The following is a 24277-nucleotide window of genomic DNA, read 5'->3' as shown; positions in this document are numbered from 1 at the left end:
TCGATTAGGACACATGCCCGACTGGTCGATTGGGAGCTTCAAAAGCTTTCTTCTGCCCTAACATCACAGCAACTGTGCCACCATCACACTTACAGATCCGCAGAGTCTTTCGCAGTTGCATAACAGAACTCAGTAGCTCAGCATTTTGGCTAATCTACTTTATTTACATCTAAACACACACGGAGCACTGCAACATGGCTCCCTCTCTCTTTAGCATCAGACAGCAAAGAGAAAAGGAACAAAGGGCAATAGTCCCACTTCACGGAACACAGTAATACAAACATCCTGTCTCCATCACTTCCCACTCTGTGGATTGAAAACATACACCATCGTCTGATAGACAACAATCCCATGACTGCAATCACGGAGCAGGAATCTTAACAAGGAAGAACAAATCTAAGCATGCTGCTTTAATATAAGATGGGGAACACCTGGCATACTAGCAGTGCATGTGAAAAGGATCTAGGGGTTTTAGTAGATCACAGACTTAACATGAGCCTACAGGGTGATGCAGCCGCAAAAAAGGCTAACGCTATTCTAGGCTGCATCAACAGAAGTCTAGTGTCCAGATCAAGGGACATAGTCCCATTCTGTTCTTCCTTGGTCAGACCCCACCTGGAATACTGTGTCCAATTCTGGGCACCACAATTTAAGAAGGATGTCGACAAGCTGGAAGGTGTGCAGAGGAAGGCAACCAAGATGATTAAAGGTCTGGAAACAGCCTTATGAGGAATGGTTGAAGGATCTGGTTATGCTTAGCCTGGAGAAGGGGAGACTGAGAGGAGATATGAAAGCCATCTTGAAATATCTCAAGGGCTGTCACCTGGAAGATGGAGCAAGCTTGTTTTCTCCTGCTCTGGAGGGCAGGACTCGAACCCATGGCTTCAAGTTACAAGAAAGGAGATTCCAACTAAACATCAGGAAAAACTGACAGTATGAGCTGTCCCAACAATGGACCGGACCCCCACGAGAGGTGGTGGACTCTCCTTCCTTGGAGGTTCTTAATCAGAGGTTGGATGGCCATGTGTCATGGATGCTTTAGTTGAGATTTCTGCATTGCAGGTGGGGTTGGACTAGATGACCCTCGGTGTCCCTTCCAACTCTAGGATTCCTTGAGAAGCTGCAGGCTCAGGAGATTCAAACATAGCCTTCTGAAGGAGTGGGAGGCTCTATATAATGGTTTCGTACTCCTGCCGCAGGGATTCGATATAGATCTCCTCGTGCTCCCAGTAGAAGAAAGCATGCTGGTTCTCTGAGTGCTGGTTGAGGGAAATCTTCTTATCGGAAGCCCTCGTTGCTCTCTCATCTGGAGGAAATGAGGGGGGAAACACTCAGCTTCTCTCTCTTAAGAGGCGGGGGGGGTGCTGCTTGGATTTTTTGGAATTCAGAAGTGCTCGTCCAAAGCGAGCCATGTTTTGCATGTGCTATGTAGAGTAAGGTAAAGGGACCCCTGACCGTTAGGTCCAGTCGTGGCCGACTCTGGGGTTGCGGCGCTCATCTTGCTTTACTGGCCGAGGGAGCCGGCGTACAGCTTCCAGGTCATGTGGCCAGCATGACTAAGCCGCTTCTGGCGAACCAGAGCAGCGCACGGAAATGCTGTATACCTTCCCGCCGGAGCGGTACCTATTTATCTACTTGCGCTTTGATGTGCCTTCGAACTGCTAGGTTGGCAGGAGCAGGGACTGAGCAACGGGAGCTCACCCTGTCGCGGAGATTTGAACCGCCAACCTTCTGATCAGCAAGTCCTAGGCTCTGTGGTTTAACCCACAGCGCCACCCGCGTCCCTCTCGCTATGTAGAGTAGCCCCACTGAAATACATGGATATGACTAGCTTAGGTCTATTAATTTAAATGGGTTCTACTTTGAGTAGAACTTAGTTGGATGGAGCAGCAGCATGATGATGATGATGATGATGATGATGATGATGATGATGATTTTATGAAAATTACCCACTCTGAGACCCCACAGCTAATTCTCCCCTGGCCTCCTCGCTGGCCCGGGTAGGACAAATTCAGCCAGCTAGCCCTGGTGACTATCTAATCCTTATTAGATGGATTTCCCCCAAATTGATTTCTGAACTTTGAATTTTATTGTTATTCATGTTTTTATACTGTAGTTTATGCTGCTTCTACAATTGAGTGTTTTAAATTTGTTGTTAGCCGCCCCAGCCCGGTTTCCTGAACCGGGAAGGGCGGGGTATAAATAAAATTTTATTATTATTATTAAAGTTATCATTTGAAATAGCCAAACGGAAGTACACCCTTTGTTTGAAAACGTCTCTGAATTTTGCAACTCGCTTCGCCTTACCTTGCCCACGGTCGGTAAAGATCTCAAAAGGGTTCTGACACTGCAAGACAGGCCACTGTGTGTGTGTGTGTGTGTGTGTGTTTAAAAAGTGAATGAAATGCTCCTCTCCCCCCAAAGTACCTGTTTCGGTGTCGACCGTCCTCCCAAAGAGGAAGATGGTTGCTGCCATCATCGCGGCCAAAGTCAAAACCATCAGAAGGATGGCCCACCAGCGTGTCTGTGGAGATAGGGGGCACTGATAAGTCAGTAGGTCGTGGATTCCAAATCCAGACGGTCGTGTTCTCCCAGCCAGGGTGAAAATCTTAAATTGGGTGTCAGAGGCAGGTTCCTCATACCTAACTGGAGATAGATTGAATCCGAAGACTAAAGGAAGCCCTCCATCACTGAACCACAACCAGGAAGGGACTCTGATTTTCATAAGCCTTCTTTCTTGCTATGGGTCTGGGCATGGGTCTTTGCCGTCACCTCGCTCCCGTGTTGCAGGGGGGTTGGGCTGGATGACCCTTAGGAGTCCCTTCCAACTCTATTGTGCTGGTCCCGTGGGTTACCCGAGAGGCGAGGTCCAAATGCGGTCCGTGGTCAAAGGTGCAACGTGGAGGCAGTCTGTAGTAGCTGAAGCTGGGTGCAGGGCTGGGAGTCGGGTGAAGTCAGGAACAGGCTGGCAAGCAGGGAGACAGGGCAGGTCAGGAGCTCAGGCAGGAAAGCAGGACAGGGTTCAGGCAGGAACTAGCAACCAACAATGTTGCTCCTGTAACTTGGGACTGGGGCTGGTCGGCTTTTATCTGCCCCGAGGCATAGGGCGGCCCCGATCCTCTGGTGACTCTCCTGGCCTGGAGGCGAGCCCTCCTCGTGCGGGAACTTAGTTCCCTCTGCCTCTCTGCCCTGAGCCTCTGCAGCTCAGGAGAGACTGGAGGGTTACCGGACCCAGAGGCCACCTCAGCTTCCTCTGACGGGGCTGGGAGAGGCGCACCTGCAGGCAATGGGTCCTCCATCACCTCTGGAGCCAGAGCAGACTCAGCTGGTGCCGGCACCTGAGGACCCAGCACAGGTGAGGACCCTTCAGGCTCAGGCCCCAGCCCCAGCTCAGCTGGTCCTGGAGGCAGGGAATCCTGTGCAAGCTGGGATCCCTCAGGTTCAGCCTCTGAATCCGATTCCCAGGCCATCACATCTATAATTGTATGGAGATACTGGAGACTCTTGAGAGTCCCATGGACTGCAAGAAGATCCAACCTCTCCATTCTGAAGGAAATCAGCTCTGAGTGCTCACTGGAAGGACAGATCCTGAAGCTGAGGCTCCAAGACTTTGGCCACCTCACGAGAAGAGAAGACTCCCTGCAAAAGACCCTGATGTTGGGAAAGATGGAGGGCACAAGGAGACGCGGACGACAGAGGACGAGATGGTGGGACAGTGTTCTCGAAGCTACCAGCATGAGTCTGACCAAACTGCGGGAGGCAGTGGAAGACAGGAGGGCCTGGCGTGCTCTGGTCCAGGGGGTCACGAAGAGTCGGACACGACTAAACGACTAAACAACAACAACAGCTGGAGACTGAATCTGGGACTCTTCCTGCATAGAATTGTAGAGTTGCAAGGGACCCTGAGGGACATCTGGTCCACCCCCTTGCCACACATCTTTTGCCCAACGTGGGGCTCGAACCCACAACCCAGAGATTCAGAGTCCCACCCTCTACCGACTGAGCTATCTTCTCCCTGAGCCACGGAGGGTCTCTGAAACCTGCGCCTCACCTTCATCCAGGTGGCGACGTCTTCCATCTCAATGAAGTCCAGGATGAAGTTTTTCACCCGCGCGACGGGCCCGTCCTCATCGACGAATCGGCAGATGTGGAATTTGTCGCAATAGCCGGCCTTGCCCCCACACGGCGAACCCGGAATCAGCGGGATTTCGGAGCCGTTGAAGAAACGGCCCCAGGCGGCAGAGGCAGTGCTGGCACACGTGTCGGCTCTCCCTGGCAGAAGTGGTTTAGGAAAAGAGAGTTAGCCAAGACCAATAAGGCTCAGGGGCAGTCTAATTTCAATTTCCCTTTTCTTGCCTGCCTGCATTCAGCTCCTTGGAGGCTGTTCAATAAATTAGAGCTGAATAGACTCAGAAGTCGTGTTGGAAATATTTTGAATCAATAAAAACTGGGCAGGGGCAGTTGTCCTCTCTGTAGATTTTACATGTTCTATCAGAGATGGGGACCCCTTCATGGATCACTGCCTTGCCGTGGCGAAGGGGCTTGAATAACTCAGAGAAGCTATGAGCTATGCCGTGCAGGGCCACCCAAGACGGACAGGTCATAGTGGAGAGTTTTGACCAAATGTGATCCACCTGGAGCAGGAACCAGCAAGCCACTCCAGTATCCCTGCCAAGAAAACTCCATGGACAAAGACAACAGGCATATAAAAGTTATGACGCTGGAAGATGAGCCCCTCAGGCCGGAAGGCGTCCAAAGATTGAGGGCACGAGGAGAAGGGGACGACAGAGGACGAGATGGTGGGACAGTGTTCTTGAAGCTACCAGCATGAGTTTGACCAAACTGCGGGAGGCAGTGGAAGACAGGAGTGCCTGGCGTGCTCTGGTCCAGGGGGTCACAAAGAGGCGGACACGACTAAACGACTAAACGACAACAACAATCAGAGATGGGGAACTGTCAGGAGTGAGCCACCATGCAAGTGGGAATTAACTGTTTATTAGCAAAAGCACGATCTGCACAGGGGTGTCAGGCCTAATGAGCACAGCAACTCATCTTCTGGCCGGTCTTGCCCCCATGGATCAGTTGCCAAGACTGAAGACTCCCACCTTCCCACAGCTCCCTAAGTTCCCTCCTCTCCAGGGTTTTCCCCAGCAATCTGAGACTACGCCTGCATGAAGCTAACTTCTCTTCCGCTCTTTTCATGCCGCTCCTGATTCTGTGAGTCCAGGGGGAAGAAGAGCTGGTTGCAGCAGAAGGAGAAGACACCCGTGACTACAGCTGGACTCTTCTCTGCCTCTTGGCCTCCCACCTCTCTTGCTTCAGCCTCCGATTTTCGACTTCTCTCTGCCACAGACTCTTCCTGCTCACTAAACCCTGTTGCCTCTTCAGATTCCGACACCTCCTCCTCCCAGTCTTCTCCTTCTGACCACTCATCATCGTCCCATCACCCCTCCCTGGGCTCTGAGCAGTTTTCCTTTGGGGGTTCCCTAGGGGCTAAACCACAGAGCCTAGGACTTGCCGATCAGAAGGTCGGTGGTTCGAATCCCTGCGACGGGGTGAGCTCCCGTTGCTCAGTCCCTGCTCCTGCCAACCTAGCAGTTCGAAAGCACGTCAAAGTCCAAGTAGATAAATAGGTACCACTCCGGCGGGAAGGTAAACGGCGTTTCCGTGCGCTGCTCTGGTTCGCCAGAAGCGGCTTAGTCCTGCTGGCCACATGACCTGGAAGCTGTACGCTGGTTCCTTCGGCCAGTAAAGCGAGATGAGCGCCGCAACACCCACCCACCCCACTTCTTTGTACCCCCCCCCACTTTTTTGTAATAAGAGATGCTTGTTGAGTTTGGTTTTTGCAACAGTATCACCACCATAATACATTTGCTTAATTATTATTTTTTTAAGAAATGAATTAGGACCTGGAAGCTGGCAGCAGAGCTGGCACCTCTCTCTCAGGGAATCGGTGACGCAATCGCACTGCTCCAATTCGTGCCGCGTGCAGAGGGAGCCCACACAGAGCTTGAAAGAGACAGAGGAAGGAAGGCTCTCAGCTCCCAGTATTTGGCAGAGTGCCCCAGGAAATTGGAGGTATCCCCCTGGACGTCACGGCCAATGGCCAATAGCCTCCAACTCTGTGAAAACTCACCCCGTTCAGACACACCCGGGACCGCATGCCGCAGAGGGTGAAGTTTGCTTTCGGAAGGGGTGGCGGACACATTGCTTCTGCCCCAGAGCAGGTGCTTTCTGAAGCACATTCGGTCTCCGCCTGGCATTGCTCCCCTCGGGGTTTGGGGGCACATTTGTGGCTGCAGCAGAGGCCCTGGCTAGGACTTAAAAAACAGCAACACACATACATGAAAGAACCATCCAATATGCTCTGCAAAATCCTCAACTGGACCACTCTGCGGACTTATTTCCACTCTATTGATGTTCTCCTGGTATGCCCCGTGGAGGACCTTAAGGTCCACAAATGACAACACTTTGGAGGCCCCAGGTCGCAAGGTGGTTAGATTGGTCACCCAGCAGCTGCAACAGGGAAAGGAACAGATGAGCATAGCTGTCAACTTACAGATTTGAAAATAAGGGACCAGCAGCCTCGAAAATAAGGGATCAGCAGCCAAAATAAGGGATTTTCCCAACACAGGTATGTTCAACTTCTGAGCCCCTCTGAGCCAAAGGCAGAAAGCCCAGCCAGCAGCCAAACGAAGCCTCAAGCGGTGGTTCCCACATCGCAGCAATCTGGCAAAGGGGATGCAGCAAGGAAAACCACCGTCACCTCTCCGCTGGGAAGCGCTGAGCAAAGGCGAGTCCCCAGGCAAGGCGGCCGATTTGATTGGCACAAGGCATGCAAGCTCCACCCCCCAGTCGTTCTTAGACTCCTTATTGGGTGAGCAACGCAGCCAAGCAACACAGCTGGAGCCTCCCTCCTCCCGGGCAGGCAGGCAGGGAGGGAGAGGAGCTGCTTCCTTTGAAACCCGGGAAATTTAAGGGACATCATCAATCCAGGCGCTGGGATAAGGGACTTTTCCGCCAAATAAGGGACGGTTGACAGCTATGCAGATGAGCTTGTGGAGTACCGAGAGAGGATGGAGGAGAGATTTAATGGTGAGGACCAGAAGCACAAATTTGTGAAAGCAGAGGGCAAAGCGAGCCACATGTCTCCACCGTTACCTGCACAGAGCTCCCGGCTTCAACCGGCACCGGATCCCGCTGGGCTCAGCCGCACCATAGCAGCAGGGGTCTGTGGCATCATTGCCAACGTCACATTCCTCTCCTGGGTCCATAATCCGGTTCCCGCAGATGGGACGGTCTGTTTCTGGAAGCAAAATGCCGAAGAAGAGGTGGTGGGGAAAAGATGCAGTTCTGGGATGTATCCAGCCTCATGTAACCAACGTGCTTAATCCTAATTAATGCATGAAGGGGTTAAGACCATAGAGTAAGCTGTCCTGCCAGGCTTAGCTAGGTCACACACCCCTCGAGAGCCAGTGTGGTGTAGTGGTTAAGAGCGGTGGACTCGTAATCTGGTGAACCGGGTTCGCTTCCCCGCTCCTCCACCTGCAGCTGCTGGGTGACCTTGGGCCAGTCACCCTTCTCTGAAGTCTCTCAGCCCCACTCACCTCACAGAGTGTTTGTTGTGGGGCAGGAAGGGAAAGGAGAATGTTAGCCACTTTGAGACTCCTTTGGGTAGTGATAAAGCGGAATATCAAATCCAAACTCTTCTACTCTTCTTCTCACCTTGCCAAACTCTTTGTTCTCCCACTTCCACCATGTGAACCCTACCAGTAAGGGGCTAAGCTGGGGGCTCTAACCACCTGGCTTTAGCAAGCCATCTTTGTGTTTTCATACATATGATTTAGAAACATTTTACCATTTTGGGAACCTAAATTAAACTGCCAGCGTTTTTTTGCTGCTGCTATATGGAAAAACACGTGAATCTGACCTTTGGAAAGTTTGTAAGTAAACCATTTGTAACTTACCAAAAGTGGTTTCTTTCTATGGTGAAGGAAAGGGAGGAACTTTGAGAGGGGATATTTTAAAGGTCTAACAACCTATATTTCCACAATTTACTTTGCTGCATATTTTAAATCTCTGCTGGAGCTCTCTCACAAAAGAAAACTTGCCCGAAACCTGGATATCCAGAGAATTCTCCTTTTATTTTACCATAATCTATAGTATTTTTACTTTTAACCAAATATAAACTAACACACTGGTTCTCACATTGCCTGATTTCTTAGGATTCATCCACACTTTTGCTTGACCCATATTCTGGTTCGATTGTGTCCTGATTAATTCCCAGGGGTCCGAGAGCTTTTCTTTTCGTTTCACAACTGTGCCTTGCGAAAATCGGATCGTCCCTGCAGAACTGGATCTTATAGGATGTGCAGGAAATCCAAAGAGATATAGAATAGTTGTAAGAGACCCCCAAAGGGCATCTAATCCAACCTCCTGCTATGCTGGAAAAGATATTGTTTATTGAGCTTCTCAGTAAGTCCTACTCAGAGTAGACCCATTGAAGTCAACAGGCGTGGCTAACTGAAGTTTGGTCATTTCGATGGGCCTACTCTGAGTAGGGCTTTAGTTCAATATAATGCTGTGTGCTTTTCAAGCTGCACTGGCTCCCGGTGGAGTACAGGGTCAGATTTAAGGTGCTGCTTTTGACCTTTAAAGCCCTTCACGACCTAGGACCCTCGTACCTACGGGACCGCCTCTCCCAGTTTGCCCCACGGAGAGCCTCAAGGTCCATAAATAGCAACAACCTAGAGGTCCTGGGCCCTAAGGAAGTTTGATTAGCCTCAACCAAAGCCAGGGCCTTTTCAGCACTGGCCCCGGCCTGGTGGAACGCTCTGCCTCATGAGACCAGGGCCCTGCAGGATCTGATTTCTTTCCGCAGGGCCTGTAAGACAGAGTTGTTCCGCCTGGCCTTTGGCTTGGAGCCAATTTGATTCCCTCCCCCTCTTTCTTTTTTCCTTTCCTTCTCCTCCTGCGATGAGGCTACAATTTAATATTTTAATGTTTCAATATTTTAATGTTGTGCTTTAATTTTGTTTTTAAGTTGCAATCATTCAACTTGTTTTTATTATTGCTTGTAAGCCGCTCTGAGCCCGCCCTTGGCTGGGGAGGGCGGGGTATAAATAAAAAATTATTATTATTATTATGGAAAGCGCATCTGGAAAATTGCAATGATTTCAATGCAAAATTTTATGTGTTTAGGAAATTAATAAATCTGCAGGCAGTGGAAAGTGGACTGAAGATTCTGTTGGGCCCCGTGGAAGGAAAATAGCCTAATCCATCCCTTCCTACCTTTGACAGCCCTAAATAAATCATCCCCCTACCAATTCAACCAATATAAGGAAGCGGGTGTAAATAAGTACCCAAAGACAGTCAGGCTCTCTCACCAACGAAACAGCTGTCCTTTTTGATCCTCAGGAGGTTTGCAATGTAAGCGCGGCTACAGGGGGAGAATTTGTCATTGTTGAATTCTTCCCCATCCGTGGCGTAGCTGAACATCAGGTACTTCCCCTCGGTGGTGTCAATGTGGAAACTGGAACACTCTTTGCTTTCGTCGTGCTGAAAAACAAACACCCTCTTCGTAGTAAGTTCATGGATCCCCAACTGGTGAGGCTCCTCAACCTCCCGCAAAAGCAAAAATTTAACCTTTTGCTGTTAGGCAGAGATCAGAAGAAGACCTGGACGGTCGCCAGATTCTGTGTACAAATCTGTAGGCGCAGACCATCGCCCAACTCAAAATAGTCTTGCGTGAAAATCCCCAAACTCGGTTCCATGGGTGACTCTGAGTCAACTCCCTGGGATAGTTTATTGTTGAACATTGTTTCTAAATTTATTGTTGTGCATTGTTTTAATTGTCTGTTTTAACCATATTTGCACATCAGTCTCTAATGCTGTGAGTGTCATCTATTTCAGAGGCTTCTACTCTGCAGCTTCTTATAGTTGTTTTAACTGTGAGTTTTTTTAGTTCTTACGCTCTTACAGTTAAGTTTTAACTGCATGTTTTTATTTGTTTTTTAGTTCTTATCTGTTTTAATTATCAGTTTTTAATCCACCCATTATCCGTGTTTAATCTTGTATTTTATTCAGATGTTGTTTCTTTGTCCTTATTTGCCCCAACATTTATTAGTTAAAAATAAAATAAAATCCTAACTGCTATTTTATTTATATGTTATTGCTTTTTATCCTGGTCTGTGACCGTAGTAAAGTTCATTGTCATTGTCAAACACCCTCTTCAATTGTGTTCTTGCAGTGTGCCAGAACCAGGAGAGGCATGAAAAGCGTGGAGCAGAGGCTGGCTGCATGCAAGCAGGCGCAGTCTCCGATTGCTTGGGGAAGCCCTGGAGAGCAGGGGATTTAGGCAGCTGTGGGGCGGTGGGGACTTCCATGGGGTAAGACATACCAGGGATGAGCTGCTTTCCTCATTAGACACTGCCAAGTCTGTGCAGATCGTGTCCTTGCTAATAAAGAGTTAACTCTGACTTTGAGCCATGTGATTATTATTATTATTCAGTGGCGTAGCGTGGGTTGTCAGCACCCGGGGCAAGGCAAGTAATTTGCGCACCCTAACCCGTGGATTTGCGCCCCCTAACCTGTGGATTTGCGCCCCCTAACCCTAACCCCCAGATGTTGCGCCCGGTGCGGCCGGCCCCCCCTGCACCCCCCACGCTACGCCACTGTTATTATTTATACCCGCCATCTGGCTGAGTTTCCCCAGCTACTCTGGGAAGCTTCCAATCGAGTGTTAAAAACAATACAGTGGTACCTCAGGTTAAGTACTTAATTCATTCCGGAGGTCCGTTCTTAACCTGAAACTGTTCTTAAGCTGAAGCACCACTTTAGCTAATGGGGCCTCCTACTGCTGCCGCGCTGCCGGAGCACGATTTCTGTTCTCATCCTGAAGCAAAGTACTTAACCTGAAGCAATATTTCTGGGTTAGTGGAGTCTGTAACCTGAAGCGTATGTAACCTGAAGCATATGTAACCCGAGGTACCACTGTATAGCATTAAATGTTAAAAACTTCCCTAAAGTGGGCTGCCTTCAGATGTCTTTTACAGATAAGATAGCTGCTTATTTCCTTCACATCTGAAGGATGTTCCACAGGATGGGTGCCACCACTGAGAAGGCCCTCTGTCTGGTTCCCTGTAGCCTCGCTTCTCACAATGAGGGAACCGCCAGAAGGCCCTCAGCGCTGGATATCAGCATCCGGGCAGAACGATGGGGGTGGAGATGCTCCTTGAGGTATACTGGACCGAGGCCGTTTAGGGCTTTAAAGGTCAGCACCAACACTTTGAATTGTGCTTGGAAACATACAATAAATGCATTTATTGTGGGGTTGCCACGGCATGGAGCCTCAATCAGCAGTAAAAGGTCAGCTTGCTCTTTGCTTTTCGGATGACTCATAGAATCATAGAATCATAGAGTTGGAAGAGACCACAAGGGCCATCGAGTCCAACCCCCTGCCAAGCAGGAAACACCATCAGAACACTCCTGACATATGGTTGTCAAGCCTCTGCTTAAAGACCTCCAAAGGAGGAGACTCCACCACACTCCTTGGCAGCAAATTCCACTGTCAAACAGCTCTTATCGTCAGAAAGTTCTTCCTGATGTTTAGCCTGAATAGTCCTTTTTGTAACTTGAAGCCATGGGTTCGAGTTCTACCCTCCAGAGCAGGAGAAAACAAGCTTGATGTGTTCCATTATTACTGAGAATTACAGGTTCAATATGGTCTTAAATGAGTCGGATTTCATAGATCTGTAGAGTCGGATCTCAAAAGTCATCAAGTCCAACACCTTCTGATGCAAGAAATTTGACATATATATTTTTAATACTCTGGTGGCACCGAGCCTTGATATTTGCATAAGAAATAACATCATAGAATCATAGAATCATAGAGTTGGAAGAGACCCCAAGGGCCATCGAGTCCAACCCCCTGCCAAGCAGGAAACACCATCAGAGCACTCCTGACATATGGTTGTCAAGCCTCTGCTTAAAGACCTCCAAAGAAGGAGACTCCACCACACTCCTTGGCAGCAAATTCCACTGACTCAGCATTGCCCGTTCTATCTGAGCTCAGCACCCAGGATGCTGGACTCATCACGAAAGGAAACGGTGTGGGAATCTGGCTGAGCTTCTTTGTTTTCCACGCCGGAAAAGCAACAAACTCACGTAGGCGCCCAAGCTGTGCCCGAGCTCGTGGGAAAGCGTGACGTGGATCATCCTCGGAGGAAGGAGCTGTCCATATTTCTGCAATGTGATCAGCCCCGTGTTCATCGAGACCTCCTTGTCTTGGAAAGTGCGCTGCTTCGAGCAAATCCCTCCAGAATCACCTGGGAGGTAGATAAAAAAAAGGTAAAGGACCCCTGACAGTTAAGTCCAGTCTGGGGGTTGGAGCGCTCATCTCGCTTTACGGGCCGAGGGAGCCAACGTTTGTCCGCAAACAGTTTTTCCGGTTCATGTGGCCAACATGACTAAGCCGCTTCTGGCGAACCAGAGCAGCACACGGAAACATGGTTTACTTTCCCGCCGGAGCAGTACCTATTTATCTACTTGCACTGGTGTGCTTTCGAAGTGCTAAGTTGGCAAGAGCTGGAACTGAACAACGGGAGCTCACCCCGTCGTCGTGGGGATTCGAACCGCCAACCTTCTGATCGGCAAGCCCAAGAGGCTCAGTGGTTTAGACCACAGCGCCACCCACGTCCCAGGAGGTAGATATTAACAAGGAAAAAAAACCCAAACTCGAGAGATCAGGGACATTGGAGGTCAGACTATCAGGCCACAGAGCTCAATATTGTCAACACGGATTGGCAGCGACTCTCCAGGATTCCAGGGTCTTGTTCCAGCCCTGCCTGGAGATGACAGGGAACAAACCTAACGTTCTTCCTTTAAAGATAATGTAAGATTCGTGAGGCAGAAGAAATCAAAGAAACATGGAAAGAGGCCTTAAACATCAAAAGCCGGGTCTTGGAGGGGGTGAGAGAGAAAAGACTTATCATGTCCCCCTGTTCTCTGAGCCCCTGTCAAAAAACCCCAGCTTGTTTTGTGGTTCTAAATGTGTGTATGTGTTTAAAACCCTATCCTCTTATTTATTGTTAACTTATTCTCGTTTGTGTCGCCAGTGTTTTGGACGTGTTGTTGGTTTGTATTACCATATTTTTCGCTCTATGGGACGCACCAGATGATAGGACGCACCTAGTTTGGGGGGGGGGACGACGACAAGAAAAACAAAATTCTGAATCCCAGAAGCCAGAACAGCAAGAGGGATCTGGCTTCTAGGAAAGCCTCTTGCTGTTCTGGCTTCTGGGATAGCCGCTGGGATAGCTGGTCTAGCTTTGCACGAAGCCTCCGCAGGGCACGGGGAGCTTTCATCCCCGTGCCCTGCGGAGGCTTCTGGGACAGCCCGCGAAGCCTCCGGAGGGCAGCGGGATGAAGGCACCCCGTTGCCCTGCAGAGGCTTTGCGCCGCTAACCCCGAAACTAGAATAGCGAGACGGAGAACTGCGCAGCGCTCCGTCTCGCTGTTCTGGCTTCTGGGACAGCCTGTGAAGCCTCCGCATGACAGTGGGGTGCCTTCGTCCTGCTGCCCTGCGGAGGCTTTGCGCAGCCATCCCCAAACTAGAGGTCCCGCTGCGCTCCAAAGGCTTCAGGTGGCTATCCCTGAATCAATGTGTAGCCTCCGGAGCGCGGATGGAGCGCTCCCTCTGCGCTTTGGAGGCTTCGCGTTGCTATCGCTGAAGCCAAGGAGCCTGCATTCGCTCCATAGGATGCACAAATATTTCCCCTTAATTTTTGGAGGGGAAAAAGTGTGTCCTATAGAGCGAAAAATGCGGTATTTATCTAAGATTTATTTGGTGATGGGTGGCGAGTTATTAACAGAGCAATAAAAAATTATCCCCATAGGTCGGTCTGTGGCTGTATGTTCTTCCTTCCAAAGATAAGGACTGGGGCTGTTGAACCGCCACTCCGCTAACTCACCAGGTTGTCCGTTGAAAGCGATGCCCAGAACTCCGCTGTAATCCCTGTCGGTGAGCAGGAAAGCTAAGCAGTAACTGTTCCAGTTGGCTTTGGAGTGCATCATCAAGAGCATCTCTGGACTGATGAAGGGCGACTCTGAGCGGTCCTCCTCCTCCACGATCTGCGAAAGAAGGATAAGACACACCTGAGCACGTGACGCTGCTTTAGTATTTTGCATTGATTTACAAAGCCCAGAAACAACTTTGACCCAGGGCACCTCAGGGACTGCCTGAAACCCTGCACAGAAACACAGAGCCAGTGTGGTGTAGTGGTTAAGAGCGGTGGACTCATAATCTGGTGAATCGGGTTCAATTCCCCGCTCCTCCACAGGCAGCTGCTGGGTGACCTTGGGCCAGTCACGCTTCTCTGAAGTCTCTCAGCCTCACTCACCTCACAGAGTTTTTGTTGCAGGGGAGGAAGGGAAAGGAGAGGAATGAATGAATGAATTTTATTATTTTGGTCACAGACCAGTTCCAGCCCACATACAATATCAAGGAAGTCATAAAACATAATAGGGATACATTTGAATTTGCAATTAGGTATAACAGGGACAATACAGATATTCAACAGTTTAAAAATATAGAAATTAAAACTTAGTCACTAACATATAACCTAAAATTATCATTTAAAACCTTAATCATTATGATAGCACAGCTTGTTCCCTAAGTTTTATGGCAATCGCACAGAATTTGGCTACCCTTAACGTGATCTCAAGATCCTTGTCCTCTACCAGGGATTTTAGACACTGACGTTCGGATTAATTTGGAGATTTTTGCAGAGCAGGGGTGATAAATACCGAGCATATATCCCCGTAGAAACTCTACTAAGAAGAGAGCTGTGCTTACGTTGATGGTCTTAACTTTGAAGTCGATGTTCCCGATTCCATCAAATTCTGCCCCTTCGTAAATGACATTTACAGCTTTTACGTAGCTGGCAATCTGGTGGGAGAGAAAGGCAGAGAGAGATGGGAGGGCTAGGAAAGACTCTAAATAGCCCATACTGTAGCCTTATTAGACTTTACTGACTGGTGGGGTTTGCGTTGCTCCTGGGAGGGAGAAAGGAAGTCAAATGACACCGAGGTTGATTCAGAGAAAGTTTATTCTGCTCTCCGGATAGCAGAAGGCACTTGCATGGTCAGTTCACAGCAAGTCCAAAGAAATGAGAAATTTCATGCAGTATATATATCCTCCAGGAGAACCAGGCTGGAGAACTGCTTTGCAAAATCCTGATAAGCTTGGATTTTGGTTCTTGTATTCCCAAAAGCATTAAGTAGTCTTTAAAAATTTTAATACCATGGGTTTCCCCATGACTTTTTCTTCAGTTCAAGTCACAGAATTGGTGGTGCTGAAAGTCCTGGCTGCACACTTGCCCTTTGCTCAAAATGATTTTTTGCAGACTATGGTGTAAATTAAAAACTTACATCAAGACCGTTACAAACTTTGCCTCTGTACACAAGACAATCTTTGTGCTGATCTTTTTTTCTTCAGAAGGACCTTATAAATAATATAGGTTTAGAGCCAGTCTTCGGCACACTTGCCCTTATACCATGCTGTTGCTTTCTCCAACTTTATCTAGGTAAAGGGACCCCTGACCATTAGGTCCAGTTGTGGCCGACTCTGGGGTTGCGGCGCTCATCTCGCTTTATTGGCCAAGGGAGCCGGCGTACAGCTTCTGGGTCATGTGGCCAGCATGACTAAGCCACTTCTGGTGAACCAGAGCAGCGCACGGAAACGGCGTTTACCTTCCCGCCGGAGCGGTACCTATTTATCTACTTGCACTTTGACGTGCTTTTGAACTGCTAGGTTGGCAGGAGCAGGGACTGAGCAATGGGAGCTCACCCCGTCGCAGGGATTCGAACCGCCAACCTTCTGATCATCAAGTCCTAGGCTCTGTGGTTTAAGTCACAGCGCCACCCGCGTCCCTCCAACTTTATCTACAAGCGAGCTAATGCCAGGTAAATTCAAGAGATAGCCAAGGACTGGTACTCTTCTAATAAAACCAACCAGCACAGAGGAAAAGTTCCTGAATAAGAGGAAGAAGACCATTCCTATCAAGGGCCAGCCAAGAAGAACTATAAGTACACCACCCAGAAAGAAACCTGTGGCTTTCACTTTGTGTTTCTGGAAGAAGAATCTGAATGTCCTTTCTAAACCAATCACAAAATCCAGGCCAGCCACGACTAAAACATTTCCAATAGCCAAAAGTGCTTTGTCAAAAATTAGGATCATCCCAAAGAAAAGAAAAAACACTCCAAAACCTGCGAGACCCGTTCCAGTTTTCTGAGTATCCATGAGGGAAAACATGGCGACGGTGGGAGCAGTGCGGAGTGCGCACTATGCTTCTCGTATTGTTTTTGGGAAATTGCAAATTGGATAAATCCAGCTTTAAATGAGAATGGAATCAACTTTCTCTACCCCCCCACCCCCCGCCCCTGGTTAAGAGGCTTCCTTTGTAGATTCTGGTACCTGGGCGATCACGGCTTCGATGGAGCCAAACCTTCGGTAGAAAAGGTGGTCAGCCTGAATGTGCAGCAAGCAAGAGGTCTTTGAATAATCCAGACTTCTCTTCCGCCGCAGTAAATGCTCCGGATCCTGTTGTGGAGAAAAGGTGAAGCAGGGAGATAGACCTTGTGGGGGGGCCAGACTATATTTTGGGGGGGGGGGGATGAACGAAATCCTATGCCCCACAGATAACCCAGAGATGCATTTTAAATAAAAGCACAGATTCTACTCATGTAAAAACACGCTGATTCCCAGACCGTCCGCAGGCCAGATTTAGAAGGCGATTGGGCCACATCCGGCCCCCGGGCCTTAGTTTGCCTACCCATGTGTCAGATCCACATGCTGCGCATATTCCATCAACTTTAAGTTGCCATTCTTCTTCAGTTGAGACTTGTTTTCCACTTTGGGGCAAACAAAACACAAGCCACAGTTGCTGCATACCTAAATAAACTTTTTTGACCCCTGGGAATTTCAATCTGAGCTATCCCCAACAAAAAGGACTCTAGTTGTTGTTTTTTTAAGTACCGTATTTCTTGCTCTATAAGACCCACCAGACCACAAGACGCACCTAGTTTTTGGAGGAGGAAAACAAGAAAAAAAATATTCTGAATCTCAGAAGCCAGAACAGCAAGAGGGATCGCTGCACAGTGAAAGCAGCGATCCCTCTTGCTGTTCTGGCTTCTGGGATAGCTGCGCAGCCTGCATTCGCTCCATAAGACGCACACACGTTTTCCCTTACTTTTTAGGAGGGAAAAAGTGAGTCTTATAGGGCAAAAAATACAGTACTTTTATAAACCCTGCCACCTCTTGCTCTCATTTCCCCAAAACTAAAAAGCCCCCTTTCTCAGCTTTTAACCCTCACCTTTGCTGTGAGCTTTTGCTGGAAATCCTGCAGGTGCCGGTGTGTCTGCCGAGCCAAAGTCACGGATTCAGAATCTCCCCAGAGTTGATAATCTAGCAGTGGGGAAGGGGGAAAAAAGCATAATGGTGCTGCAGAGTCTCAAGTCGAGAGGGAATCTTTTCATGCAGCGGAATTCCTCGGGCGGATCTTTGTTTTCGAAGTCCAACAAGCACTTGGGTTTTGTTGCATACCTAAATAACCTTTTTTGACACCTGGGAATTTCCATCTGAGCTATCCCCAACAAAAAGGACTCTAGTTGTTTTTTTAAGTACCGTATTTTTCGCTCTATAAGACGCACCAGACCACAAGACGCACCTAGTTTTTGGAGGAGGAAAACAAGAAAAAAAATATCCTGAATCTCAGAAGCCAGAACAGCACACACAGTCGAGATTTAAAGCAGACTTTCTGGCCCCTGAAAAGTGCTTTGTGGGGAACTGGCTTCGTTCCAAGAATTACCGTATTTTTCACTCTGAGGACGCACTTTCCCCCCTCCAAAAATTAAGGGGAAATGTGTGTGCGTCCTATGGAGCGAATGCAGGCTCTCCAGGCTTCAGTGATAGCAACGCGAAGCCTCCGAAGCGCAGGGGGAACGCTCCCTCCACGCTCTGGAGACTTTGCGTTGCTTTCGCTGAAGCCTGGAGAGTGAGAGGCGTTGGTGTGCACCGACCGCTCTCGCTCTCTAGGCTTCAGGGGTAGCCACCTGAAGCCTTCGGAGTGCAGCGCCAGTTCCCGCTGCGTTCTGGAGGCTTCAGGTTCCTTTCACTGAAGCTGGGAGAGTCTTGCTCTCCCGGCTTCAGCGAAAGGAACCCGAAGCCTGAGGAGCGCAGCGGGAACTTGCGCTGCGCTCGGAAGGCTTCAGGGATAGCCGCACGCAGCCCCTCCGGCAGGGAGAGGCTGCATGCAGCTATGGCTTCTTTAGCCCCGCGCAGCCTCTCCCTGCTGGAGGGGTTGCGTGCGGCTATGGCACAAGCCAAGACAGCGAGCGGGATGGATCTTGTGCCATATAGCTTGTGCCATAGCCGCGCGCAACCCCTCCTGCAGGGAGAGGTTGTGCGCAGCCTGTACGCTGCTCTTTGGGGCTGGGGGGGGGAATATTATTTTTTTCTTGATTTGCCCCTCTAAAAACTAGGTGCGCCCTATGGTCCGGTGCGCCTTATGGGGCGAAAAATACGGTATAGCCTGCTGCAGACTGATGCTGCATTTTCCCACCTGAGGAGTGTTATGTCACCACACCTGCCCAGCGATGTTGTGCGTGGGTCTGTGCCAAGATACGCCACATGCTCCTTCGTTCACCTGGGCATGCGCAGAGGAAAAGGTGTGGATAACCTCGCCAAGGGGAGGGTTTTCAATCCACCAGCAGGATCTAGAATCAATCTAGACCAGGGGGTCTCTGGCCACCCATCACCCCCAGTGCCCCCCTACCTCCATAAAAAGCATAATTCACCAGACCAGTTTACATGACCCCCCACTAAGGAATATGATAACGCAATCTGATCCTCCGAGTCCCTTCCAACTCTCTGATTCTAAAATCTGTGATGTAGGTATGATGTTTGTGGGGTGGTCTGGAGTTTGAGGGTGGACAATTTAAAAAGTCTATGTAAGAGCTTGCACACCTTTGTTCTGGGTTCTTCCTCTTTCCTGACTGTGGTGAGTGAGGACCCTGTTGCAACAGTTTAATAAAAATCAGGCTTACTATCTGCTTTGCTTCTCAATATTCTCTGGTTGGCCTGTTATTTTCTCCTACCAATAGGGAACCCATGTAAGGACTCTATATGGGCTCTTGGATACCCCAGAAGGGGGAAAGGGCAGAGGGACAGAGGTCAGTGTTGCCTGTGACACCCCTGATCACCATTCAAGGCACCCCAGGGTGCAACTGCACACGAGCTGAAAGCCACTGACCTAAGTCACTCTCATGATGGATGAATGAATGAGTTGGAGAGGTCTGGCTGGAGGAAGGCGACCCAGCAGATTCGACGTAATAGGTGCCGTTCTGCGTCCGGATGAAGCCCTCAAAGAGGCCGTTGATGATGGACCCGTGGCACGAGGAACCTGGCTCTCCTGTGGGAAGGTCAGCAGGGTCATTAGCGCAGGCTGGGCTAAAATACACCCATCCAAACATTATACAATACAATACGATAATCTTTATGGTCATTGTCCCATACAGAACAACGAAATTGAAAAAAATCTACATCAGACGTTAGGGACGCAGATGGCGCTGTGGGTTAAATCACAGAGCCTAGGGCTTGCCGATCAGAAGGTCGGCGGTTCGAATCCCCGCAACGGGGTGAGCTCCCGTTGCTCGGTCCCTGCTCCTGCCAACCTAGCAGTTCGGAAACATGTCAAAAGTGCAAGTAGATAAATAGGTACCGCTCTGGTGGGAAGGTAAACAGCGTTTCCGTGCACTGCTCTGGTTCGCCAGAAGCGGCTTAGTCATGCTGGCCACATGACCCGGAAGCTGTACGCCGGCTCCCTCGGCCAATAAAGCGCGATGAGCGCTGCAACCCCAGAGTCAGCCACGACTGGACCTAATGGTCAGGGGTCCCTTTACCTTTACCTTACATCAGACATTCAAAAACCAACAAGCCAGCTATCCCAGCTATCCCAGCTTGGTTAACCCCCTAAAAACTCTGATACCCCATAATTAAATACTATATACTCTCACAGAGACTGCCTTACACTGCGTTTAAAACCAAAATCGCATTTGGGTAGAAACTGTTTCCCAGACGGCTAGTCCTAGTCTTTAGAACCCTGTACCTTCTTCCGGAAGGCAGAAGCTGAAAGAGATCATTTCTGGGGTGTGCACTATCCTGCGCTATCTCTGCAGCTTTCTTATGGCACCTGGAAGCGTAGATTTGATCCAAGGTGGGAAGAGTGTACCCACTTATTCTCTCCGCAGTCTTTACAACCCTGGACAGCATTGTTTTCCCCCTGACCGTGCAGCTCCTAAACCACACACAGAGACCACAATTATGTGACCCATGTGCAACTCTGCAAGCTGCAGGCATCAGGTGGGATGTCCTTGGACTCCAGCTCCCATAAGCCCCATCCAGCTTGGGCAACACTCAGGCATGATGGGAGTCGTAGTCCATCTGAGAGGGCCAAGGGCTCCCAGTCCCTGAAGTTGGGCAAGCTTTGTAAATCTGCATCCATTTTGCACAATTTGTTCATCTTGATTCATTCAAAGCGCTGTGCACACCCTTCCCTGTGGGATTTCCCCAGCCTTTGCCCCAGGACTTTGCAAGCACAGTTTCGCTGCCTTAAGGACCAGTGGCGTAGCGTGGGTTGCCAGCACCCGGGGCAAGGCAAGTAATTTGCGCCCCCTAACCCGTGGATTTGCGCCCCCTAACCCGTGGATTTGTGCCCCCTAACCCTAACTCCCAAATGTTGCGCCCGGTGCGGCCGGCCCCCCCTGCACCCCCCACGCTATGCCACTGTTAAGGACTACAGAAGCTTGTTCTCCCACTCCTTTTAAAATGAAAGCTCAGATTCATTAATTTCAGAGCGTCTGCTCTGAATAGGAGTTATGTGGAAAGCAGACTTGTCTGGAGTTCTGTTCTGGTAGAGAGAAAGAAAGGCAGGTGGGAGACACAGAGAATACATTATTTTTCTATCCCCTGACTTCTTTCCAGACCAATTTAAATAAAAAATAAAAAATTGTCACCTTCCAGGATACCAGAGTAAATGAAAGAGAGGTTCGTGGGCCCGGCGTCACCATTTCTCCTGGTGATCTCAATGCCTCTTGCAAAAACACTCCTGTCCCTCCATAGTCTCAGTCTGAAGACCCTGAAACACAGTTTCGACACATGCATTTAGCTTGCGGAACTCATTGCTTGATGTGGACACCAGAGTGAATAACTTTTGTTGCATTTTTTTTTAAAGGGGCAAATTGTGGGGTCTCTCCATTGTCCAGCCCGGACACTGAGGTCCAGCTCTGAGGGCCTTCTGGCGGTTCCCTCCCTGCAAGATGTGAGGTTACAGGGAACCAGGCAGAGGGCCTTCTCGGTAGTGGCGCCCCGTCCTGTGGAACGCCTTCCCACCAGATGTTAAGGAAATGAACAACTACCTGACTTTTAGAAGACATCTGAAGGCAGCCCTGTTTAGGGAAGTTTTTAATGTTTGATGTTTTATTGTGCTTTTAATTCTGTTGGGAGCCGCCCAGAGTGGCTGGGGAAACCTAGCCAGATGGGTGGGTATAGATAATAAAAATTATTATTATTATTATTATTATTATTATTATTATTATTATTATTATAGAATTGTAGAGTTGGAAGGGACCACAAGGGTTGTCTGTCCAACTCCCTGCAATGCATGAGTCTTTTGCTCGAAATGGGGCTTGAACTCATGACCCTGAGATCAAGAGTCTCATGCTGTACTGACTGAGCATCACCCACACTCATGCAAAAGTTGGCTGTTGAACTGAGGCGTTCCCAAAGTAAAGGAAGGATTGAACTCTGATTAATAGGAGTAGACACAGAGGCTTGTGCCAGCAAGACTCTGGGAAGGGTGCGTATAATAATCTCTCCCTCCACCCCTGGCCCAGGTCGTTTTATTCACAAAAGAGCTTTTTTACAGAGTGTTCTAAGAACCAATCAGATTTCTTCTGAGCATTTCAACAAACCCCACGTGGGGAAAAGTTAAACTACCAAAACTTAGTAAGCACACATACTTCTGGGGTAAACAAAACAGAACTACAAAAGGAGTGTCGTCTGGCAACCCCGGAGGTGATAAACAAGTAATATACATGATAAGAAGGATGGCCGGGAGGACAGCGATCATTATCACCTGTTTCCTGGCCCAAAGATTAACATCCTGAGATTAACATATCAGAAAAGCTACATCAAAGAAACTGCCCACTATCTTTGATGACCCAGGACGCCTGCCTGTCTGTGTACATGACTTGTCAAGAAAGAGAAATAGAACAAGGATGCAGAGGTGTGGATTGATCAAGAATCATATCAAAATAGTTTAAACCCAGTCAACGCAGTGCTTTCGTTGCTGGCACAGATGGCTTACTCTGTATTTGTTATAATTCCTCATAGCAATCCCATAGCAATCCCTACATTGAACGGATGGTCATACTGTACCTCCGGTAGGCTTGGAACTCGAGCAAGATCGATCTCCCGTCTCCTTCCTCCTTCGCCTCTTGATGCATCTTCTCCAAAGCTCCTCTGTCGTAAGAGAGCCTCTCGTGGCGCTTGATGTAGGCCCTTGGGTGTGCAACTGCACTGGCTTAAACCGAGAGGGAGAGACTCAAAGGGGGCTTTGTTGGGATGGCAGGAACTGAGGGTCAGAATTCAGTCGGCTGGTTGCCAAACATCCATCAATATCCCTGCTGCTGGTAGCACCAAGGGTCTCTCTCCTTTTCAGACTGAGGGCCGCGTTCTATCTCGTACATCAGCTGAGACCCTACCTGTCTCGCCAGAGTGGTGCATGCTCTGGTTATCTCCCGCTTGGACTACATGCAATGCGTTCCATGTGGAGTTACCTTTGAAGGTGACTCGGAAATGACAACTCATCCAGAATGTGGCTGCCAGACTGGTGAGTGGGAGCGGCTGTTGAGAACACAGGGCACCCGCCTTGTAAAACCAACATTGGCTCCCAGTAGGTTTCTGAGCACAATTCAAAGTGTTGGTGCTGATCTCTAAAGCCCTAAACGGCCTCAACCCAGTAGACCTGAAGGAGCGTCTCCATCTCCATCGTTCTACCCGGACACTGAGGTCCAGTGCTGAGGGCCTTCTGGCGGTTCCCTCACTGTAAGAAATGAGGTTCCAGGGAACCAGGCAGAGGGCCTTCTCGGTAGTGGCACCTGCCCTGTGGAGCACCTTCCCATCAGAAGACAAGGAGTTAAAGAACTACACAACTTCTAGAAGACATCTGAAGGCAGCCCTGTGTGGGGACGTTTTTAATGGTTGGTGTTTCGTTGTGTTATTCTGTTGGAAGCCACTCAGAGTGGTTGGGGCAACCCCAGTCAGATGGGTGGGGTACAATAAATTGTTTATTTCTATTTCCTTCCAGGCAACCTTCCATGGAAGGGTGCGGAGCAGGCCCAGGGAGGGAGAATTTCATGTTAAGCTCTGGATGGAGTTAAGCCCTTATTCCACCTTAAAGGTAAAGGGACCCCTGACCGTTAGGTCCAGTCGTGACCAACTCTGGGGTTGCGGCGCTCATCTCGCTTTATTGGCCGAGGGAGCCGGCGTACAGCTTCCGGGTCATGTGACCAGCATGACTAAGCCGCTTCTGGCAAACCAGAGCAGTGCATGGAAATGCCGTTTACCTTCCCACCAGAGTGGTACCTATTTATCTACTTGCACTTTCTGCTTTCAAACTGCTAGGTTGGCAGGAGCAGGGACCGAGCAACGGGAGCTCACCCCGTCATTGCGGGGATTCGAACTGCTGACCTTCTGATCGGCAAGTCCTAGTCTCTGTGGTTTAACCCATAGCGCCACCTGTGCTCCTTATTCCACCTTATTCTACCTTATTCTAATATACATGACTCCTGCAACAACTTCCTGCTGTCTCAAATATCTTTAAAAACAAACAAAATAAAACAAAACAAGGCTATTGGAAGTTTTCTGCCTGAACTTTGATAGCGGTTGCTATGTAAACATACATGGAGGGGTGGTTTTTTTGGCAGGGGTACAGACTATGGAAGTAATGTGAAATATCTTTGATTCATCGAGAGCATAATAAAAAAACAGAGGTTCGTGGGACATAATCCAAGGGAAGAGAGTGGGAAAAGAGAGATGGTATTAGAATCCTACCTGAGCCAGGCGTTTGGGAAAGAATCACTCTCCAAAAAGGGAAACTTAAATACCAGAAAGCCAGCATGGTGCGACAGAGACCTCTTTTCCTTCTTCCGATTAGGG

The 24277-nt window shown here is 49.2% G+C and overlaps 1 protein-coding gene and 1 pseudogene across 4 annotated transcripts; both read right to left on the bottom strand.

Annotated features, from left to right (window-relative positions):
• LOC309522793 (disintegrin and metalloproteinase domain-containing protein 10-like) lies at window positions 1-24277 on the bottom strand. Of its 3 annotated transcripts, none has more exons than XM_082206365.1 (16): window positions 24173-24270; window positions 22496-22631; window positions 21073-21194; window positions 19311-19469; window positions 17373-17464; window positions 16475-16600; window positions 14855-14947; window positions 13971-14130; window positions 12166-12326; window positions 9387-9558; window positions 7162-7306; window positions 6137-6320; window positions 5910-6009; window positions 4052-4272; window positions 2428-2524; window positions 1-1306 (listed from the first exon to the last, which is right to left on the bottom strand). In XM_082206365.1, the coding sequence occupies exons 1-16, from the start codon at window positions 24237-24239 to the stop codon at window positions 1170-1172; spliced, it is 2172 nt and encodes a 723-aa protein (XP_082062491.1). In that variant the 5' UTR covers window positions 24240-24270; the 3' UTR covers window positions 1-1169. The 3 variants fall into 3 exon arrangements, with proteins under 3 accessions (XP_082062491.1, XP_082062492.1, XP_082062490.1); XM_082206364.1 differs by having other exon boundaries at window positions 2-1306; window positions 22496-22640; window positions 24173-24277; XM_082206366.1 differs by lacking the exon at window positions 14855-14947 and having other exon boundaries at window positions 22496-22640; window positions 24173-24277.
• LOC309523025 (vesicle transport protein GOT1B pseudogene) lies at window positions 15759-16394 on the bottom strand (annotated as a pseudogene). The gene has a single exon. The product of its transcript is annotated as a vesicle transport protein GOT1B pseudogene (transcript).

The sequence above is a fragment of the Podarcis vaucheri genome (genome assembly GCF_965113315.1).
Source record: "Podarcis vaucheri genome assembly, chromosome: 18".
In the NCBI taxonomy this organism is placed as follows: Eukaryota; Metazoa; Chordata; class Lepidosauria; order Squamata; family Lacertidae; genus Podarcis; species Podarcis vaucheri.
The sequence above is the reverse complement of the archived record's forward strand: the minus strand, read 5'-3'. Positions and strand labels throughout refer to the sequence as shown.

Excerpts from the sequence above, each read along its gene's own strand:
- LOC309522793 (XM_082206364.1), bottom strand. The coding sequence starts at position 24,239 with ATGCTGGCTTTCTGGTATTTAAGTTTCCCTTTTTGGAGAGTGATTCTT. Across the intron at positions 14,131-14,854 it reads TCAAAGTTAAGACCATCAAC|ATCGTGGAGGAGGAGGACCG; the intron begins GTAAGCACAGCT and ends CTTCTTTCGCAG. Across the intron at positions 6,010-6,136 it reads CCCGGGTGTGTCTGAACGGG|CTCTGTGTGGGCTCCCTCTG; the intron begins GTGAGTTTTCAC and ends GTCTCTTTCAAG.